The sequence below is a fragment of the Triturus cristatus genome, chromosome 8 (genome assembly GCF_964204655.1).
Source record: "Triturus cristatus chromosome 8, aTriCri1.1, whole genome shotgun sequence".
Taxonomy (NCBI): Eukaryota; Metazoa; Chordata; class Amphibia; order Caudata; family Salamandridae; genus Triturus; species Triturus cristatus.
Window position 1 is genome coordinate 1,169,111,733 of NC_140591.1, and position 21,155 is coordinate 1,169,132,887.

Here is a 21,155-nt window from a genome sequence, read left to right on the forward strand (position 1 = left end):
TAAACAGAAGGAACCCCACTTCTGTTACCCACTTTTTCTATCTTGCGTGAACCCTTCTGGACTTGATATTGTTTAAAGCACTTTATTGAAATGGTTTTAGGCAAGTGGAAAATACGTTCAGGGTTAGGTGTTTGAAATGTACTCTTTGTTTATAATATTAGTAATCTATTTAAAGATGAAACGCGTTGTTTTTTTTCCATGTGGGGGCAAGAGAATGTATTTTGCATCTCAGCTGTTTATAGTATTACGTTCTTGTTGTATGGTAGAATCGCTGCACTTTGCACGTTGGGTCTGTAAACAAGAAGTAACCTGCACTTTCGGCGTGGTTTATTCTGTGCGTGTGTGGATACACTCGGCAATTGGGTCAGGCATGAATTGTAGGCACTTTGGGCTTGAGCGTAATGCTTGTATCACTGCGATCTATTGAAGAAATGCTTACATTATTTTGAAAATGGTTCAAACACGTAATGTAAGGCACTTTAAGAGTACAAACAGGATACTGATGCATATCAAGCCCGTGGGGTATTGTTACATGCTTGCACTGTTGTGTAGTTGACTGAACAACCATTAAAGGTGCCTTATCGACTATAAACAAGAGAATAACGCACGTATAGCCAGCCATAAATGATATAATCTGGTAATCGCCGTGGTAATAACGCTAATTTAGCGGGGGAAAAGCCACTTTAAGGAGTGCAAAATACTGCAATTTCGGATCAATGTGTCTTTTCTTGAGTGTGTGCCGCGCAGCTCATTAAAGCAGTCGGATGAGGCGCTTTAATTAATGTAAACAGAAGAAATAATATTTTTTCGGCTGTGATTTATTGCCTGCTTTTAGGTATCGCCGTGCTATTGATTAATAATGTTAATTGGGCGCTCATAGCGAGTTGTATCAGCAGTGTGTGAAGACGCTTTGTGACAGTCAGTGGAGAGTCTTGGAAGAGGTGCGACTGTCAGAATATCACTCGCTTTTTCAGCCGCTGATCCCCTTGTTTATTTGTGGGCACTTCCTGTCTTGTATCTATTGACATAAAACGCATACTGTAAAACTGGAGGTGGCCATGGATTTTCTTCCAGTGAAATACTGCTCCCGTTCCTAAGCACCCCTCCCCCGGGCCTGACTCCGGGCTTGCCACGCAGCCGTGGCACGGGTGAGGGATGGCACTGCAGTCCTTGTTTGATGGGCGCTGTGTACATATCCCTGCACGCACCACTTTATAACCTGCAGACGCCTTTAATGTCCGAGCGGTGCGCGAGGACATGTGCCCCCCCCCCCCTCCTTTTCCATTTACCTCCAGCAGCATTTAACAATGCCGAGACCGTTGCATTGTAAATGCTTGTTTCGCGGGGGAGTTTAAGGCACTACACAGTATTGGTCAGTTGCCCTTAGGCAACGCTTTGACTGGTATACACCGCCTAGGCGCTTACGTGGTGCCCAATTTCAGACTTGTCTGTTGGGGCAGCAAGAGCTTTGTGGCCATTACCGCTAAATTGTAGAATTCGCTCTCTTTTGAAATGAAGCATTAAAGACGTCGCTCTTCTAAAACCCAGATCATTTGGAACTTATCCTGCCTCGCTGATCGCCCGCATGCAGCACAGCGCCAAGACACATTCGGGTATCCAAGCGCTATAAAAAACTTTATATCATAACATCGCTGACATGGATGACCTGAAGGGATTTTACATTCATTCGACCTGTGCGTCTGTTAAAGTTAATAAGGAATAAAAACACCGTCCGGAATGGGCCCGTTTTGAATTCCTGCCACTTTTGAAACCTGCCAGAAACTACCCTCCTTAAAGCCGCGAGCCTACTAATGGAAAGCTGTGGTCGGTACCGTTCTTAAGTGACCTGAAGCCCTTTCATGTGTACTGCAAGCAGCCAACGCCAGTCACTTCAATAAGCCAGGAGGAGGGCAGCCCCGGACCTGCCCACAGCGCCTCGGGCCTGGAACGCGAAGAGGGAGTTCCCGTAAACAGAAGCGCCGCGATGGGGAAGTGAGACTAGGAATACGCAAATAATGAGAGTGAGCTCAGCAGAAGATTACTGCGAAAGGTTACGTTTATTTTTGTCCTTCTTATTTGTAGGCAGGCAAGCGTTTCACAAATTCCAGAGTATGAAAGTGCAGGCAGTACTTACACGAAACAGGCGCCGTGTGAGGTCGGCGTCTGCCTCGGTTCAGAAACAGTTTTTGCCAGGCGCTTGGCTTCGTCTATAAAGGGCCTCTTCTGGTGTCAAGGGCGAGTGAGGTCCTGGCGAAGGCGCAGAGACCTGGAGGAAGTGCGGAAGCAAACGAGGGGTTGGAAGCGGGCGAGGTGAGGGCCAGGAACACCACAGCCTTTCTCCGAGGCAGAGCAGAAATGCCTCGGAGAAACGCAGCGTCCTTTTCGGATTCAGGGGCGTGTTTTGCTGTTGTCTCCTCCTTGAGACTTCTTGCAAAAAACACGCCCCCGATCCGAAAAGGACGGGGCCTAATCTGAATGACTGACCTCTTCTCCAATGGCTGGCCAGCAATCAAGAGGCCAGCCAATGGAGAACAGGGGAGAAGAGGGGCGGGTTCAAGCCCCTCTTCTCAAAGTCATTAAATCTCCGACTTCCGGTTCTGCCTTTCGGCAGACCGGACGTCCTCGACCTAAAAAGGAAATCTAGTTCTCTGAATGTAAGCAGTGGAAGGTTACAAGTCATCCACTCGAAATGATGGCAAAGAAGCTATTCTACAGCAATTGGCTGACACAAATACTACAGTAGTATTTGCGTTGTTCACAAAAAGTATTCGGCAACAGACAGCTAAAAGCTGTCTCTATGCAAGACCTAAAAGTGGATGCAGGGATGACCTACGCCACAGATGAGGGCCAGAGTAAAGCTTACACTGAAGGTAACTGTAATTGCCCACAGTAGGGTTGGAAAGATAAGAAAAATGCAGACACATCACAGAATGTACTATGTATCCACATGAAGACAGGAATAGAGGTTATAAAAAGGAATGCATGTAAAGATGTATAAATAGAAAAGAAGATTAAATCGTAAGAGAGAGAGGGAGAGAAGAGAGTTCAGGAGAAGTACAGCTTTGGCATGATGATGGACGAGAGACGGGGAAAGACCAGCAGTGGTCTTCTTTGAAAGCTGAGTGCAGGTTAGTGAGGCACACCTCTGGGAAGCCAGAGGTCCAAATACTTGGGAACCATCGAGGGAAGGATTGAGTCAGAGTTCTGTCTGTCCTAAAACCTGGAGTCTTTCAACACAGGAAGACAATGCAAATCACACAGGACATTTACCACCTTAGTATTCGTTACCGCCATGCACAATAAAATGCGCTGTAACATGAACAGATGGAAACTTGTTCATAATGTTCTTTTAATTACAAAACAGTACACAATACAATTCAGACTATGACTGAATCCATTAGTTAGTGCGATCTATACTGTCTTCATTACAACCTAATATTTATTATTTACATCTTAGTTTCCACATACACCCAAAGCTGTAAACTCTGGATCGGCTTAGGGGTGACTTTTGTGTTTGAGCTCTATATGCACTTCACGTTTGATTGACATCATGCCCATCTGTATGAGGATACATCTCTCCCTCTTCCTGCAACAATCATTTTTCAAAGTGGAGATGAACCGACTTGGCAAAGGCCACGAGTATTCTTCCATTTCCAGGAATGTCTTTGCGCATCGGTTGAAACAAACAGATGGGTTGGTCTATCACATTCCTCATTTTTCACAAATGCTTCAGTATCCTTTTCTTCCTCGGAATCTAGTTCTGTTATCCAACTGTAACATCAAGCACAGTTAATTTAGCTTGTTGACGTATTATACTGGAAACATCTTAATAATAGCAATAGATATAAAATTTGCTTAAAATACAAATGGACATTTTTCACAATTTAAGGCCTCTGCATGCATTGTGCTTTTTTCGAGGCTAATAACAGTCTTACATTTACTTTTTTTTATAAAAAGAGAAAAAAATTTTTTTCAGGAAATTCACCAAAAATAATTTCAGTCCATGTAAACTATCTGATCACCTTTAGATCAGTTGGAGCCGCCTAGAGCTAAATGATGGTTTTATGTGCTTGTAAAGCATGAATGTTCACCCAAAAAGAGTAACTAAGCATTCACAAAAGTGCTTGCTAAACAGCATGTCTGTAGGGACAGGTTTGATTAGCTCTGCTGACAATGAGAAAATCAGGTACTATACCATCGACTGTAAACCATCTAACTTTTGGGACTTTGAAAGAAACAGGTCTTCAGATCATAAGGAATCTGCTTTTTTATTGTATTTCAATCCAACCTTCTGGCAGTAAAATTTACAAATTAACGACTACCCTCCAAAGAGAGAAATAATGTGGGCAATTAAATGTCCTATTTATCACAAGCAGAGTTTGCAGAAATGTATTTACTGAATTCTGGTTCAGTGATAGTTGTCTGTTTGAATACTAAGTTTGATTGTTTTTTGGCATTGTTTATTTTCTATCCAACCGTTTATTTATCTAATTCTTTTTTAAAAAGTACTAACTTGTGATGGGAGTCACTTCTTAGCACCACTGTATGGTGGGCGTAGATCATATCTAGCCCCCTCCTGTTCCCCAGCCAAAAGTATGCATGGCTAGCAGGTAAGAAGTCACCCTGCCACTCATAAGGGGCTCTGTCGCTCCTTAGGTGGGTAGGGTGGGAAGTAGTAGCCAAAACCTTTTAGCAAGAACAGAATTTTATCAGACTTGTTTTATTTTTCTTGAATAGTACCAGGCTAGCAAGGTTTCTGAGGTCAGGTGGAAAGCGAGTTCCACACTTGATTGCACAAAACCGATATCGAATCCCACTACAGGAGATCTGTGTGTAGTAGATTGTAACTTTCGCTGTAAGTGATTTAATTATCCTAATATATAAATACTTCTGAAAATGCTTCAATTAATTATTTTTGTTTTGGAAAGTGTTCAAAAGGATGGATTAGTATGAAGAGCTACTCTACCTTAGTTTATTGCTTCAATATTACTTGCAATCTTTTAGAACAATGTTAGGAGAACATTAGACATGTAAATGTGATAAAAGATTTTCCGACTGCTCCTATAGAAAGAGCAGGATTTATTATAAATAGGCTGTCTGACATAGGTTTGACTCCTTTGTGAAAACCGGACCTGAACACAGTAAATGACATTGGAGCTTTCCCACCAAAATAGGATTAATCCATATCTGAGCACAAATGGGTCCCCTATGGGACAGGTGTTAACACCAACCTCACCAGATCAGCTAAGACCTGTTGGATCAGGCCAGATGGTTACCCTGTGTCAGGATTTATGCTCTGGCTCCACAATGGCTGCCAAGGATTAGCTGTCCACAGCAGCTAGTCCTGAGAACTGTCCCCTATTGTGAGCTTTCTTTGGCATTTTATGGTTTTGCACTTGTTTGTGGTTATATTGTCATACTGATATTTCCATGTTATTTCATACAGTAAAAATTGGTGCTGTTAGAGTTGTATTTACAAAAGAGGAGTAAGAGAGCTATTTTTTCTTCTTAATATATTTTTATTATTTCCAAACAATCGCGCCCAAACATTGTCAGGATATAAAGGCAAACTGGAGCACATTAGTCAATAACAGTCTCTGACCGTAACCAAATGCTAGTTACATATTTGCAGTTAACAAGTTTGTGCGCCAATCCCAAGCTAATAGCTCCAGGTGTCAACCAACTGAATGAGGTAGGATCATCACAGCAACAATCAATGAGCAATGAGCGCCATAAGAGCAATGCCATAGCCACAGGGCAGAGAAACAAAAAAAAAAACAATCTTACACCCCCCACCCTCTTATCCCTTCCCCTCCCCGGCGTGTCACACTAAGCAATCGTTGCAATAGCATCAAAATAGGGCACAAATGTTCACAAATCAGGTAACATGGGATACATAGTAAGGGACATTGCAACTACAAGGCAAGTACAAGTGCAGAAATTAAATGGTACAGTCAGGCAGGCATGGAATTCATACTGGACCGGACGAAACATGCGGGCCACCATCCGCAGAATCCACATCTAAATCAGTGTCCGGGGCTTTTAATAATAGCACCAGTGCTTCCCAGGCCCTTGCGGCTTCTAAAGCTTTGTCACTTTTCGCTCGGCTAGCTAGTTGCAGTCTAACTGTGCCCTCGCATTCCGCCCATTTAAGAAAATCAGCTCTCCACCTCTGGACCCTGGTGCCCCGCCTAGACTTCCAGTGTGTTGTAATATCTTTTTTGGCCAGAAGAAGGCCCAGATCCAGGAATTTATTAGTGATCTTGGATGTGTGGGGGAAACTAGTGGAGTAAGCCAGGACCCTTTCAGTTATGTCACACAATAGTGAAATCACCTCCTCCCAATACGTTCCAAGCTGGGGGACAGTCCCACATCATATGAAGTAAATCTGCACCCTCTGTGTTACACCGTGGGCACAGCGCTGTGTCCGTGTTAAAATATGTATTAATTTTGGCCGGGGTGAGGAACGCCCTATGCAGCATGAAAAAGTGCACTAGTTGGAAACGAGCATTTCTAGTACTTTTCCACACCCTCTTAACCAATTCTGCCTACACCTTCTCAGGGATTTCTTTGCCTAAATCCTCCTCTCATTTCTGCTGGAGTGTCTGCAACGGGGTCAGCGCTTCGCGCGTCATTCTCCTGTATAAGCACATAACGGCTTTAATAGTTCCCGCCGCCATTACAACATATTGACAAGTCATAGAGGTCCGTGGTTCAGACAGCCCCTCCCTCCAGTGTTTTTGGATGGCCGAGACCAGAGCTGAATGAAGCAGAAAGTCTCCCCGAGGAAGATCATACCTGTCCCGTAACGCATCAAAGGACAGGAGGCTACCATCCTCATACAAATCCTCTACCGTATACAGTCCCCTCTCCCCCCAGTCAGTCAGTGCGGCCCAGTTGCCCTAATGCGGGAGCGCAGTACACACGGCTAACGGAATCTCCGGTGCATAGGGACGCACAATCTGCACTCTTCGGTGGCTCCTATTCCAGCAAAGCCGAAACGTTTGTAACTCAGTAGTTAGGGCTGGAGCTGCAGTGGTAACTGTAACCGAATACTAGACAACGCCTGACCTGGCACCCGCCCTCCATCCCGCTCAGTCGGTCCCCGAAATTCCAGCGCTACTGCTTGAGTAAGCCACTGCAACGGGGCTGCCAGATAGTGTGTCTCAAAGTCAGGCACCGCCAGGCCACCATCAGCCTATGGCCTTATTAGAGTTTTCAGCGCCACCCGTCGCCTGTCCCTCACCCAGAGGAAACCCGTAATCATTGAATTAATTTGTTTGAAAACCGCCGCGGGAATCCAAATCGGCAGGGTTCGAAAATAATACAGTAATCGGGGGAGAGCCACCATTTTAAGAAGGGACACCCGACCCGCTGCCGAGAGAGGTAAGGTCCCCCAAAAGTCCAGGTTACCCTTCAGACTCCGGAGGGCCCTCCCCACATTGCCGTCCAGTAGGTTGGCCTGCGTATGATAAATGCGGGTCCCAAGATACGTCAAACAGCGATACTCCCATTGCACACCGTCAGTAACGAAGGGGCCCCCTTCCAAAGGAGCAGTAGGGAACAGGCATGACTTCATCCAATTCAGTTTGAGTCCCGCCACTGTCTCAAGATCATGGAGTAAGCACTTCGCTCCGACAAGGGCGTCCGTCATATTTGCTAGAAACATGAGCAAGTCATCGGCGTAAAGCGCAATGTAGTGAGTACAACCATGTACACTGAGGCCTAGGTAACGCTCCCCGTTCCGGGCCTGGGCCGCGAGCAGCTCTATGGCCAGGGCAAACAGCAGGGGGGAGAGCGGACATCCCTGTCACGTCCCGCGGCTCACAGCACAAGCATCCGAAATCAGTCCACCTGTCTTAACCCGCACAGTGAAGTATTTGTATAACAATGCCGTCCAAGCCACAAACGAATCTCCCAGGCCAAAGCTGATATGACCTGAAATAAGTAGGGCCATTATAGGCTGTTGAACGCTTTTTCTATGTCGACAGACAAAATGGCAGCGGTTGCCGTCGGGTAGGAATCAGCTTCCAGGATATGCGAGAGGCGCCGCACGTTGATAGCTGTGTTCCGCGTCGGGATGAAACCCGCCTGATCCCAGTGCACCAATTGAACCATGTGTGGGAGCAAACGAGTCGCTGGGATCCGACTCAGAATTTTGTAATCAGTGGTGAGCAGGTTGGAGGTCGATATGCTGTCCTATCTGAAGGCTACTTCCCTGGTTTCAGTAATGGGATAATAATGGCTTCTCGGGTAGTGACCGGCAGTGCACCCGCCTCCTTCGTTTCATTATAAAGAGATACTAGTTTAGGAGCTAACAGATCCATATAGGTCAGGTAAAACTCGATCGGCAGCCCATCAGCCCCAGGGGTCTTTTTCCTCCCCATATGTTTTATCACCCCCTAACTTCATCAAATGTTGTATCCTGGCCCAGAAGTTCGGCTTGCTCCCTATCCAAGCTTGGAAGGTCAGCCGTGGCTAAGAACTCTCCAAGGACCTCATCGCCAGTGTCACCTACCTCTGATATAGATCGGTATAGTAGGCCAGGAACTGATCATTAATCCCCTGATGGGTATAACAAAGTTCCCCCGTCGGGCTACACAATTCCAAGATGACCGTCCCTGGTCGGGCGGGGTTGGCCAACCATGCCAGCAATGCACCGGATTTATCCGGTGGAGAAGTGTGGCTCAATGTGGAGAAGTGTGGCTCAATGGTTAGAGCGGCAGACCCTGATGCAGAGGTCTGGTCCGGGACCAGGGTTCAATTCCCGCCTCAGCAGGTCTTGGCGGGTCTTGGGCTCATAATTCCTCGGACCTGATTTCTCGCCTCGGTGCCTATTCTAATCATGGGCCCCACGCTGCAACTCTGGGCAATAGCTTGCTTAATCTCCACAACGGGCCCAACAACGCTAGGATGCCTGGCTTCACCTTGGGGGTGCCCAGGAGTGGACACTTCACAGGGAAAGGCCAGGAAGGGTTCCTCAGCGGTATTCGTACAAGCTCCGAGAGGCCTCCGGGTAGTCGTGCGCTATAAAAGTACCCATACATTTACATTTACATCACGTTCTGCATGCGCGCGCTATATACCTTTTATAGTCAAAACAGCGCATCCGTTCAACCTGCACAGCAACCGCACCCCGCCATGTTAGCAATACAGTGACCCCTTAGTACAGCCATAAAGGCAAAAGGCATCCCACTCCATAGCAGTCGAAGACGCCGTGCCCACGTTCTCATGAAAACATTGGGTAATGCCAGCCCCCACCACCTCCCGATAGACCTTTTCTTCTAGTAGCTCCGGATTTAAGCGCCAAGTCGGGATTGCGGGAGGGCCTGAGACCAGTGAAACCGAAGGAGTAGTGGATTATGATTATGATCTGACAACGTTCTAGTGAGATATTCACTATGTTTAACTAACGCATGTATGTCAGGGGAGGACAGTATCGCATCTAATCTAACATGGAGCTCGTGGAGCGCTGAAAAGAAAGAATAATCGCGCTCCCCTGGGTGGTGTGCCCGCCAAGGGTCAACCAATCCCCACCGGTGTTGCTAATTCCTTCTGGCCCTAGAGACCTTATGAATAGCGGCGTCTGGGAGACGTGGATGCAACCTATTTAAGGATATGTCAGGGATAGAGTTGAAATCCCCACCCATAATCACTGAACCAGTCAGGTAAGACACCAGTTTCCCGGACAGGTGTGTGAAAAAGGCCAGTTTTTCCGTGTTGGGCGCATAAACACTACTCAGCACCACATCCCTACCATTAAGGCGACCCGTGACCACCACATACCTCCCATCTGGGTCTACTAGCAGTTGCACCGGCTGGAAAGGCTCCCCCGCGCTAACCCAGATCAGCCCTCCCATCGCGAAAGCAGAATACGTAGTGCAAAAAATCTAACCTCTCCATCTACGCTGCAGGGCGAACCCCTCGCAACGTGTAATATGCGTCTCTTGGAGGAAAGCGATTTGAACCCCTTGACGCACTAAATAAGCATGTACCATATGCCATTGCACCATTGTATGTATACCCCTGACATTCCATGTTAAACATTTCAGTTCACCCGGATGACCTCATCCAAATTGCGTCTAGTCCAACTCTATTACCTGCACGCGGCATATCTCACCCCTGCGCGCCTATACAAAGCCCGGCTGCGGCCCTCCCCGACCTGCACTCGCTGCAATCAAGCCCCAGCGGATTTTTACCATATGATCTGGCAGTGCCCCATCCTTGCACCATTCTGGGCGGGTGTGGAACTAGAACTCACACAGACCCTGGGGTTGACGGTACCCCATGACCGATTGCGTCTGATTCTGGGTGTGTTTGATGGCCTGGATGGCTCTCGGGCCGACAAGCGGTTCCTTGGGACAGCGGTGGCGAAGCGAGATATAGCGGCACTATGGTCCCAGGCCAAACCCCCCACTATGCGGAGGTGGAGACAGGGGGTGGACTGGTGTGGAATTCAGGAGGAGCCCCTCTTTAAAGCCCGGGGCTGTCCTGAACTCTTCGAAAAGATATGGGGTAAATGGTTCAACCTGTTGTCCTGACGGGTGGTGTGTTTCTTTTTCCTTTTTGATTCATGATGACCTCATGTACGACTTTATCCTGCAGACTGATTCACATGTCTCTGTCGTTTCTCATATGGCTGTACACTGTTCAGATAATGTGATTGATATTGCTGCCACTGTAAATTTGAAAATTGTAGTTTGATCTAAACTCAATAAACTGGATTATTAAAAAAAAATTATTCAGTTCAAGTAACAGTGCAGTGCCAATCCCCGATCAGTACAGCATGCCCTCATCTGAGAGCACTCAACACTATCATAAATCAGCCCAACCCCCTCGACAGCCCATCAGCACAAAAAAAAAGACATTACAGTACCAGCCTATCAACAAAGCGGTCAAGCTGCAGCAAAGGAGGAAGAGAGAGAGCGAGGCAAAATTACATCAAACCATCAGACCAGTCAAATAATTCCATCAGCTGTCCCAGGTGTGACATGCGGCAATTTAACACTGTCAGCATTGGACTCGTCGGATGCCGAACCGTCCGTCACCTTCTCCGATCCAGTGTCCGCTCCAGACAACAGATAGCGATCTTGCAGGAGCTCCAACACCGCCCGCAATGCAGCCGACCATTCTTTCTCTGTCTGGGAAGTGGTAGGCCCCTGTAGGACAGTACGGCGACACCGTGTTCGCCGCGACATTCGCGAGCACTGATCTCCCATGCCAGGCACATTTTGACGTTTCACCGGCCCATGACCAGTTTTGTAGGTTTCAATCCATTGCCACGCCTCCTCCGGATCATCACAAAAGTGGGTTTTGCCATCTAATACTATCCGTGATCGGGCCGGACACATCAGAGAGTACTGCAATCTCTCGTCGCGCAAGGCCCTCTTGACCACCAAGAAAGACGTGCGGCGGCGCTGGACCTCCAGCGTATAATCAAGGAAAATTGATACTTTACAATTATCCACTGTATAGGGTCCTGAAGAGCATGCTTTCTGCAGTAGGAAATCCCTGTCCTTACAATGAAGCAAACGGGCGACCACCTGCTGAGGAGGTCTCCCCAGCGCTGGAGGACATGCAGGCACCCTGTGGGGCCTTTCCAACGTATAGAACTGAGTCAAACCGGTGGGTGCCACAGTGCCACGAAGCCAGCACTCCAGGTAGTCAATCATGCTAGCCCCTTCCACTCCCTCCGGTAGGCCCAGTACCCGGATATTATTCAGTCGATTTCGTCCTTCCGCATCCTCGGCTCTCTTCTCCAGTGTCTGAACCCTGTGGGTAATGTCCCCCATCTGAGCAGCGAGGGATTGCTGCACCGGCGTCAAGTCCTCCAGGGAGGCCTCCGTTTGTTTGACCCGGTCGGCCAGCTTGTTATGTTCCCCCCTGAGCTGCCCCCGCCCAACTACCACATTAGCGATGTCCTGGTGTAGGGTACCCTTAGTGTCCGCTATTGCCTGTAGGATCTGGGCCGATTGTTGCTGGACCAGCGTCTCCGCCGAGGTCTCAGCGGAGTCCTGCCATCTGCGATCCGAGGCCGAGTCGTCAGGATCTTGACGAATCCCCGTCTGCTTGCCCCTCGGTTTCCCCATGACCCCGGGCACACAGTCGCCGAGGATCAGTAGTAGCCACCAATGTAGGCCGTGAGAGGAATAAGCGATCTCGCCACGCGTTAACTTGGGGACAGTACAACTCCTCCAGGTGTCTATGAGGCGCTGTGGGTCCCAACCCTGTGTCCCGCTGCACAGGTAGCCGCCCCAATCCAGCCACCAGAGTCGCAGACCAGCGCTGGTGGGCCTCGCCGCAGCACTCTGATCCCCACACCAGGAGCGTCTCAGCGGTCAGTGCCCTTTCCAGTCGTCCTCCGCAGGTGCCGTCCTGCCAGCGGAGCGTCTTCCGGCGCTGTCAAGGCTGGTCCAACAAGTACCAAGTGCAGCCGGGCGCACTCTCTCCACAGCCAACGCGAAAGTTACTTCAGGGCAGCAATTGGCGCCATTTTGCAGGTATTAGGCTGGCGCCTACCCATCCGCCTCCCACGGTCAGCGCGACACTTCCGGTGCCTGAATTGGTTCAAAAACTGGCCAAGGCTCCCCCAATCTCTGTGGGCTCGAGTACATGCCCCCGGATCCGAGGCAACAGTGTTCGAAACAGGATATTTGAGCTGGGCCGGCACGGAGCTCTGAGTTCACGCATCCGTCGCCATCGGCGCGGTAGCCACGCCCCCGAGGAGTAAGAGCTATATATATCTTGTCCATCAAATTGAGGGACAATTTTAAATTCGTTAAGCCACTTGCACGCATGGAAGGCACCCGTTCGTTAGCGTTCGGCAGTTTCAATGTGGCTTTGGTGGGAAATATATATATATATATATATATATATATATTTTCATTCATTCATTCATTCTACTGGCAGTCTCCAGTAGATAGTTATAGTTAGGACCGTGTTTCCATAGGAAATCTCAAAATTCTATTTTGAATAACTTTAGCGCCGGTTGACGAATCTTCGCGAAATTTTCAAAACTAATGGGGCGCTCCGCTCAGCTCCTACCCTGAAAGTCTCGGGGTGATTCGTCAAGCGGGGGCCGAGAAAAAAGGGGGGTCCCAAAACACGTTTTCCCCATGCATTTTTCCATAGGACCTTTAGTCGAAGGTACAGCCCGAACGGCTAAACAGAATTACTTGAAATTTGGCAGAGAGGTAGTCCTCAGGTCAGGGAAGTGCCTTTTGCAGGTCTGGTGTCAATCTGTTCAGTATTTCCTGAGAAAATAGCATTTAAAAGCATATAAATATCTATACGCGCGCACCGTGCTCGCACGTGCGCGCACGGTGCTGTGCGCGAGCGAAATTCTGATTGGTTGTTAGATGTCAGTCAACATTCGAATCGGTCGAAATCAGGAAGTGTCGGCCGCCATTTTATCTCTCGCACTGAAAAGGAAAGGGGGAAAAAAGGCGGAAAACGTGAAAAGGGGGCAGGGAAGAGAGTTCCTGACCCCCTAGCCTTTGTCAGGGGGTCACAGAAGGACCCCCAAGGGTGAAATAAACATTTTAAATTTTTGTATAAAAATCGCACGGTGAAATACCTTAAAAAAAAACATATCTATATTAATAAATACATAACTTAGCATTTAAAAAACCGTACAAATTCACTGAAAAAACCATAGGTTTCACATACGTTATAGTTAGGAATTAGCATTTAAAAAACCTTGCAAATTCACTTAAAAAACCATAGGTTTCACACAGGTTATAGTTAGGTGGACATTTCACTCGTAAAAAACCAATGAAATTCCCCCGTTATAGTTAGTTCAGATAACTATAACTCGCGCGACCGCCACTCTGTCATCAGTGATGTCATGAGTGATGCCACTGACCATGTCATGAGTGATATAATATGTGACGTCATGAGCAGTGGATTGCGGGCGCGCGAGTTATAGTTATCTGAACTAACTATAACGGGCGAATTTCATTGGTTTTTTACGAGTGAAATGTCCACCTAACTATAACCTGTGTGAAACCTATGGTTTTTTAAGTGAATATATATATATATATATATATATTTTATCTACTGGCGGTCGCCAGTAAGTAGATAGTTAGGACCGAGTTCCCATAGGAAATCTGAAAATTCTATTTGGAATAACTTTGGCGCCGGTTGACGATTCCATGTGAAATTTTCAAAATAGGTGGGGCGCTCCGCTCCGCTTGTACCCTAAAAGTCTCGGGGGGATTCGTCAAGCGGGGGCCGAGAAAAAAGGGGGGTCCCAAAACGCGTTTTCCCCATGCATTTTTCCATAGGGACCTTTAGTCCAAGGTACAGCCCGAACGGCTGAACAGAATTATTTGAAATTTGGCAGAGAGGTAGTCCTCAGCTCAGGGATGTGCCTTTTGCATATATGGAGTCAATCTGTTCAGTAGTTCCTGAGAAAAATGCAGTTAAAAGCACATACATATCTATAGCCGCGCATCGTGCGCGCACCGTGTGAGCACCCTAACGTGCGCGAGCGTAATTCTGATTGGTGGTTACATGTTAGTCAACGTTCGAATCGGTCGAAATCAGGAAGTATCGGCCGCCATTTAGTTTGTTTTCAGTGCGAGAGTGAAAAAGGAAGGCGGCGAAAGTGAAAAGGGGGCAGGGTAGAGAGTTCCTGACCCCCTAGCCTTTGTCAGGGGGTCCCTGAAGGACCGCGAAGGCAGAAAAAAACATTTTTTTTTTTAAATCGCGGGGGTGTGCGCACCTTGCGCGCACGGTGAAAAACACAAAAAAAATAAAAAAATTCAAAAACATTTTTTGATACGTAGTTTATTGTAAAATAAATATATAAAAAACATAATAATACATACATAACTTAGCATTTAAAAAAACGTACAAATTCACTGAAAAAACCATAGGTTTCACATACGTTATAGTTAGGAATTAGCATTCAAAAAACCTTGCAAATTTACTTAAAAAACCATAGGTTTCACACATGTTATAGTTAGCTGGAGATTTCACTCGTAAAAAACCAATGAAATTCCCCCGTTATAGTTAGTTCAGATAACTATAACTCGCGCGACCGCCACTCTATCACAAGGATGATGTCATGAGTGATGCCACTGACCATGTCATGAGTGATGTAATATGTGACGTCATGAGCAGTGGATTGCGGGCGCGCGAGTTATAGTTATCTGAACTAACTATAACGGGGGAATTTCATTGGTTTTTTACGAGTGAAATATCAACCTAACTATAACATGTGTATATGTGTATGTGTGTATATATATATATATATATATATATATATATATATATATATATATGTATATATATATATATATACACATACATACATACACACAACACCTCCGTGAAGGGGAGCCTCCAACCCTGCAGGGCGGCTTCGGAAAGGCAGGCACGGAGCAGCCTGTCGAATTCACGCACAAAAGTATCGAAGCCCAGTTTCAGACAACAGTGCGTTTATTTCAAGTACAGAAGGCAGCATGCTCTTATTCCTGCAACGTAAATTCAAATATTGCATGATTGCCTCTTAAAACATTGCAGTTGTATATTTCTTAGTTTTGTCCTTAGTGCAATCATGTGGAAAATCCCCCTGAGGCAATCATGCAATATTTGAATTTACGTTGCAGATGGAAAAGAACACCTTATATTAATAGTGCATTCTGGGACATGTATGCCATGTAATTATGTGAGTCACGTGGTAGCCTGATTTCATAAATAACCACGTGATTTCCTTACAGGCAAGCTGCCTCACCTGTGATCAAGGCTCACTATGGAGCTGAAACGCGTAAGGAATAAGAGCATGCTGCCTTCTGTACTTGAAATAAACGCACTGTTGTCTGGAACTGTGCTTCGATACTTTTGTGTGTGTGTATATATCTACTGGCGGTTGCCAGTAGGTACTTATAGTTGGAGCCTATTTTCCATAGGAAAAGCATTTTTTGTTTTCCTAATAACTTTGGTGTCGTTTGACGAATCTTTGCGAAATTTTCAAAACTAGTGAGGTGCTCCGGTCAGCTCCTGTCTTGAAAGTTTTGGGGTGATTTGCGCATTGGGGGCGGAGAAACAGGTTTTCTCCATGTTATTTTCCATAGGAAACTTTAGACACGGCGGCAGCCCGAACTGCTGAACGGAATTACACCAAATTTGGCAAAAAGGTAGTGCTTGATTCAGAAAGCGTCCTTTTTTTTAAATGGTGGAAATCCGTTCAGTTGTTGCTGAGAAATTAAAAAAATAAAAGATTCAATATCTAGGGACACGATGGAGTCGCGAACCCTCCCGACCACGAGCTTCACTGTGATCACTCCAAACCAGGAAGTGTTGGCAGCACTCGTGTGACCCGGTAGAACCGAGTCACAAGAAAACAGTAAAACAAAGTTGAACAAGCATTGGCATAGCCAATAGGTCTCGCCTTCGGGACCTTATAAGTGTTTAGCCATGCAACGGTTGATGTTGTAGAACCAAGGATATTGTGCTACATAACTAAATATTTATAAGGGCCCAAAGGCGAGACCTATTGGCTATGTTTTTCAATAGTGAAGGCAGTAATCCTTGTTATTGGCAGGGTGAATGTGCACACTGAGCAGCATTTGCTGCTGCTTTTGGGCCAGTCCAGTTCTGGTTGCATCTTTTTGTTATTATGGTGGGGAGAAGGGTTTACATTACTTATCAGGTGACATTTGCGTCAGATGGTGGCGCTCTGTGTCACATGACACCAAGTACTATAATGTGACCTATCCATAGCTGCTTCCTGTTGTGCGCTTCATGCGAACTGTAACAACGTGAATCCTGACTTGTTAATCCTAAATACTTGAGCTGCTGTCGCCCTTCATTTCTTTCAACTTTCCCTTTAGATTTATTTATTTCTGAATGGTGAAAATTTCTATGACGTACAGATAAGCCAGAAAGAACCACCACGGAGGCCGCAGTTACTAGCAGTACATGATAGCGATAGTTGGAAACAAAATCTATAGGGGCAGAAAAACTTATTTGGATATAATGACCCGCCACCCATGTATACTGTTTATTCTCGCTTCAGATTGAGGGTTCTGCCAATGGACCAGCACACCAGGCTGTGACAAGTTGTTGTTGCCACATCTGGTCAGTGCCAGATTGACACCAGAACAATAGAAGTATCTGCCCATGAGGTATTTCTTACATCAGCTAATTAAACACTATAAAGCACTATAGCACGGCCACTAGAATTAAGTGGCAGTGAAGAATAGGGTTGACATAATTATGCAGCAAGGAAAGTCGAATATGTAACATAATGTGGCACAATATGTTGCAGTAATATTTCAGTTTTTTGACAGTTTAACAACTACTAATAGTGTATGAGCAAAGCCGCACCTCATTAGTACCAGTTTAACACCTGAATGCAGCAATCGTCAACTGAAAGCTGACCAGTTAACCCTTGCAGAGGGTTTGCCACTTCGCCGAACCACATATGATCCCTTTTGTTTAGAAAGTGTCTACACTTGTCTATGAATATCCTTGTCTACACTGTGTGCAACAAAGTGTGAAGGGTACAAGGGGAACGGTACACAACACAGAAGGCGTACCTAATGAAGGTAAGAGCCATGGGTTAGAGGGAGCCAAATATTGCAAACCTTTAATGTAGTTTCAAGCTTAGCAACAGTTTCTGAAAGGAAGATTCTAGAGTCCTCACTGTGAGTAATGCCGAGCGCGGATTTCGGAGACACGATCAGTGTTTATTCATTCAACGGTAGCTGCCTTTTATTCCAAAGACTGATCATGACGGATTGTGCATAGTTTGTACATTACAGTACGTGTCAAGTGTGTGTGTGGTGTGTACACTACAGTACGCGTCAAGTGTGTGCGTGGTGTGCACACTAAAGAATGTGTCAACAGTGAGCCTATGACTACCGATGTTGTTGACACGTTGTAGTTGTGGAACAGCTGCAGGCTTGCATTTAAAACAGAATTATTGTATTTTTTGGTGGTCGGTGCCCCTCCTCACATGCCTGACATACTCAGATGCTACCCATCACAGATGTGAGGAAATGAGCCGCCCTCCCTTGTTCACCTCACAGCCCTGCGCCTGCTCCTGTAGCTTACGACATAGCGCCAAGAGGAGTAAAGAGGAGCTAGACATCCAGGGGAGTTTCAGTACGCTGAGAAAGCGTGTGGCCGGGGACAGAGCAGAGGTACACATAGGAATAGGTGTGTGGCTCTGGAGGTGTATAGAGTTGGAGGCTGCAAGTGAGTGTTACAAAGCTCGGAGGGTGCGCGTCGAAGCACTGCCCTCTGTGGGGTCTGCATGTGAAACAGCTGGGAGACACGATCAGTGTTTATTTATTCAACGGTAGCTGCCTTTCATTCAGAAGACTGAGCATGACGGATTGTGCGTAGTTTGTACATTACAGTACGTGTGAAGTGTGCCTCTCGGGTTTAAACAAGCATCGGCATACAAATAGAACATGGTGACCAGTACGGGGTTGTTTGCTCTCCCCCACGTCCCAGTGACACACTCAGGAGTGACACGCTCTGGAGTGTAAGTACAGGGGACCCTGCAGGCTAGACTCAATAAGATGTGGCCTAACGGCTAGAGCGTACGACCTCAAAGCTTGGTAATCAGGTTCGAGTCTCTGTGGCTCAACCTCTTGTAATTCTGGGCAAATCACTTCATCTCCCAACGCCTAACAAAACATGGATGTGCCCGTCTGGAACAGCTGGTGCTCGTGTAAAGCGCCCCGATACCTCCGGGTTGAGTTAGAGCTATATAAACCTACAAGACAAAAAACACGGCTCTGCGGATCCACACGCCCTCACTGTCACAGGCCTCAGAGAAGCTCTCACGTGACAAAGTCGGGGTATAGCGCCCACCAAGCGAATCTCAGGTTTAAACAAGCATCGTCATACAAATAGAACACGGTGACCAGTACAGGGTTGTTTGCTCTACCCCACGCCTCAGTGACACACTCAGGAATGACACCCTCAGTAATGACACACCCAGTAATGACACACCCGGTAGTGATACATCCATGAGTGATAACCTCAGGAGAGAAACACAGGACTGACAAACCTAAGAGTGACACACCCAGGAGTGACACACTCTAGAGTGTAAGTACATGGGCCCCTGTCCCTGCAGGCTGGACTCATTAAGATGTGGGCTAACGGTTAGAGCGTACAACCTCGAAGCTGGGTAACCAGGTTTGAGTCTCTGCGGCTCAACCTCTTGTGATTCTGACCAAAGCACTTCATCTCCCCACGCCTAACAAAACATGGATGTGCCCATCTGGAACAGCTGGTGCTCGTGTAAAGCGCCATAATAACTCCGGGTCAAGTTTGAGCTATATAAAACTGCAAGACAAAAACACGGCTCTGTGGATCTTTCACGCCCTCACACGTGCACTCACTGTCACGTGCCTCAGAGGTACCCTTGTGCTTGTGGGGAATGCACTCTCCCCCCTTCATAAGTGCCCCTCGCTCCCAGAAGATTCACGCACTTCCTGCTGGTTGGTGAAGAGTGAGACACAAGCTATCACGTGACAAGGTTGGGGTATAGCACCCACCAAGCGCCTTTAGGGTTTAAGAAAGCATCAGCATACAGATAGAACACGGTGACCGTACGGGGTTGTTTGCTCTCCCCCACGCCCCAGTGACACACTCATGAGTGACACCCTCAGTAATGACACACCCAGTAGTGATACATCCATGAGTGATAACCTCAGGAGAGACACACAGGACTGACAAACTTAAGAGTGACACACTCTGGAGTGTAAGTACAGGGGCCCCTGTCCCTGCAGGCTGGACTCATTAAGATGTGGCCTAACGGTTAGAGCATATGACCTCAAAGCTGGGTAACCAGGTTTGAGTCTATGCGGCTCAACCTCTTGTGATTCTGGGCAAATCACTTCATCTCCCCGCGCCTAACAAAACATGGATGTGCCCGTCTGGAACAGCTGGTGCTCCTGTAAAGCGCCCCGATACCTCCAGGTTGAATTCGAGCTATATAAACTGCGAGACAAAAAACACGGCTCTGCGGATCTTACACGCCCGGAAATTGCTTGTACTGTCTCCACGCAAGGAAGCTAGAGATGTTTAGGAACGACTGCTGTGGCACAAAATGCCATGAAGGTGCTTGTGTGTGGCATAGAAGGACTTCCTGCAGATAAATCACGGATTACAGTGACATAGTGCGTGACAGTAAGAAAATAACAAGCGCTCGCCATGACGTTTTCGTCGCCTGTTTCTGCCGTCCCACTTGGACGGCCTCGTCTGCTAAAAGGTTTCTTGTCTTTATGGGGCCATGTGTTTAGCCCCATAAAGAAGATAAGAAACCTTTTACGTCAGACGAGCCAGTCCAACTGGGCGGCTCTAAAAGAGAAAAGTGTACGTCACTGGAAGCTCTTTTCCAATGGCTGGCCACCGTTTAGCATAAACGGTGACGCCAGCCAATGGAAAAGAGGGGCGGGGCTTGTCTGTGCAGCCTACGCTAGCCGAGACCTAAAAACAAGAAAAGGGGGCAGGGTAGAAACACCCTGACCCCATAGGCCTGCTCAGTGGGTCCCACAAGGACCCCCAGGGCCCAAATAAGCATTTAAAATAAAAAGAAAAAATGCAAAATTCGCTCTGGGGTCGCGAATCCCGCCAAAGTTTTTTTTTTTTAAATGAAGCGCGGGCTTCATTTAATTGAGATGTCATCAGTGATGTCATGAGTGATGTCACTGAGCATGTCATGAGTGATGTAATACATGACATCATCAGCAGTGCATTGCGGGGGCGCGAGTTATAGTTGGGTCTACTAACTATAACGGACGAATTTCTATCGTTTTGTGCGAGTGAAATCTCCAACGAACTATAACGTCCGTGAAACCTATGATCCAAGACCCCCACAGAAGAAGAATATATATATATATATATATATACTTGAAGATGAAGGATCACAAGAAAACAACAGCCAGCCAGGGCAAAAATCTGGATCCCAAAGGATACGAGTCACAAAGAAATAAAATATCCAAGAAAGAAGTGACTCAAACAGATAGATTCACCAAAGAACAAAAATATATTTCCACTACAACGTTTCAGCTTCCGCCTTCCTCAGGTAGTACAAGATGGTTTGCTCTGTGGCTGCACAGATGACAGCTGAAGTTTCAAAAAGCATCATGAGTGAAGATTCCATTTGGAATGCGGAATCAATGCAGTCC

At 46.8% G+C, this 21,155-nt stretch overlaps 1 protein-coding gene across 1 annotated transcript in view; it reads right to left on the reverse strand.

Moving 5' to 3' along the window:
• Positions 1-3,327: 3,327 nt before the first annotated feature.
• The window catches only part of COA5 (cytochrome c oxidase assembly factor 5), a 91,237-nt gene continuing 73,409 nt past the window's right edge, over positions 3,328-21,155 (reverse strand). The window contains exon 3 of the mRNA XM_085622815.1: positions 3,328-3,771. Coding sequence (XP_085478941.1) covers positions 3,730-3,771 — 42 coding nt within the window. The 3' untranslated portion in view covers positions 3,328-3,729. The remainder of the gene's footprint in view (positions 3,772-21,155) is intronic.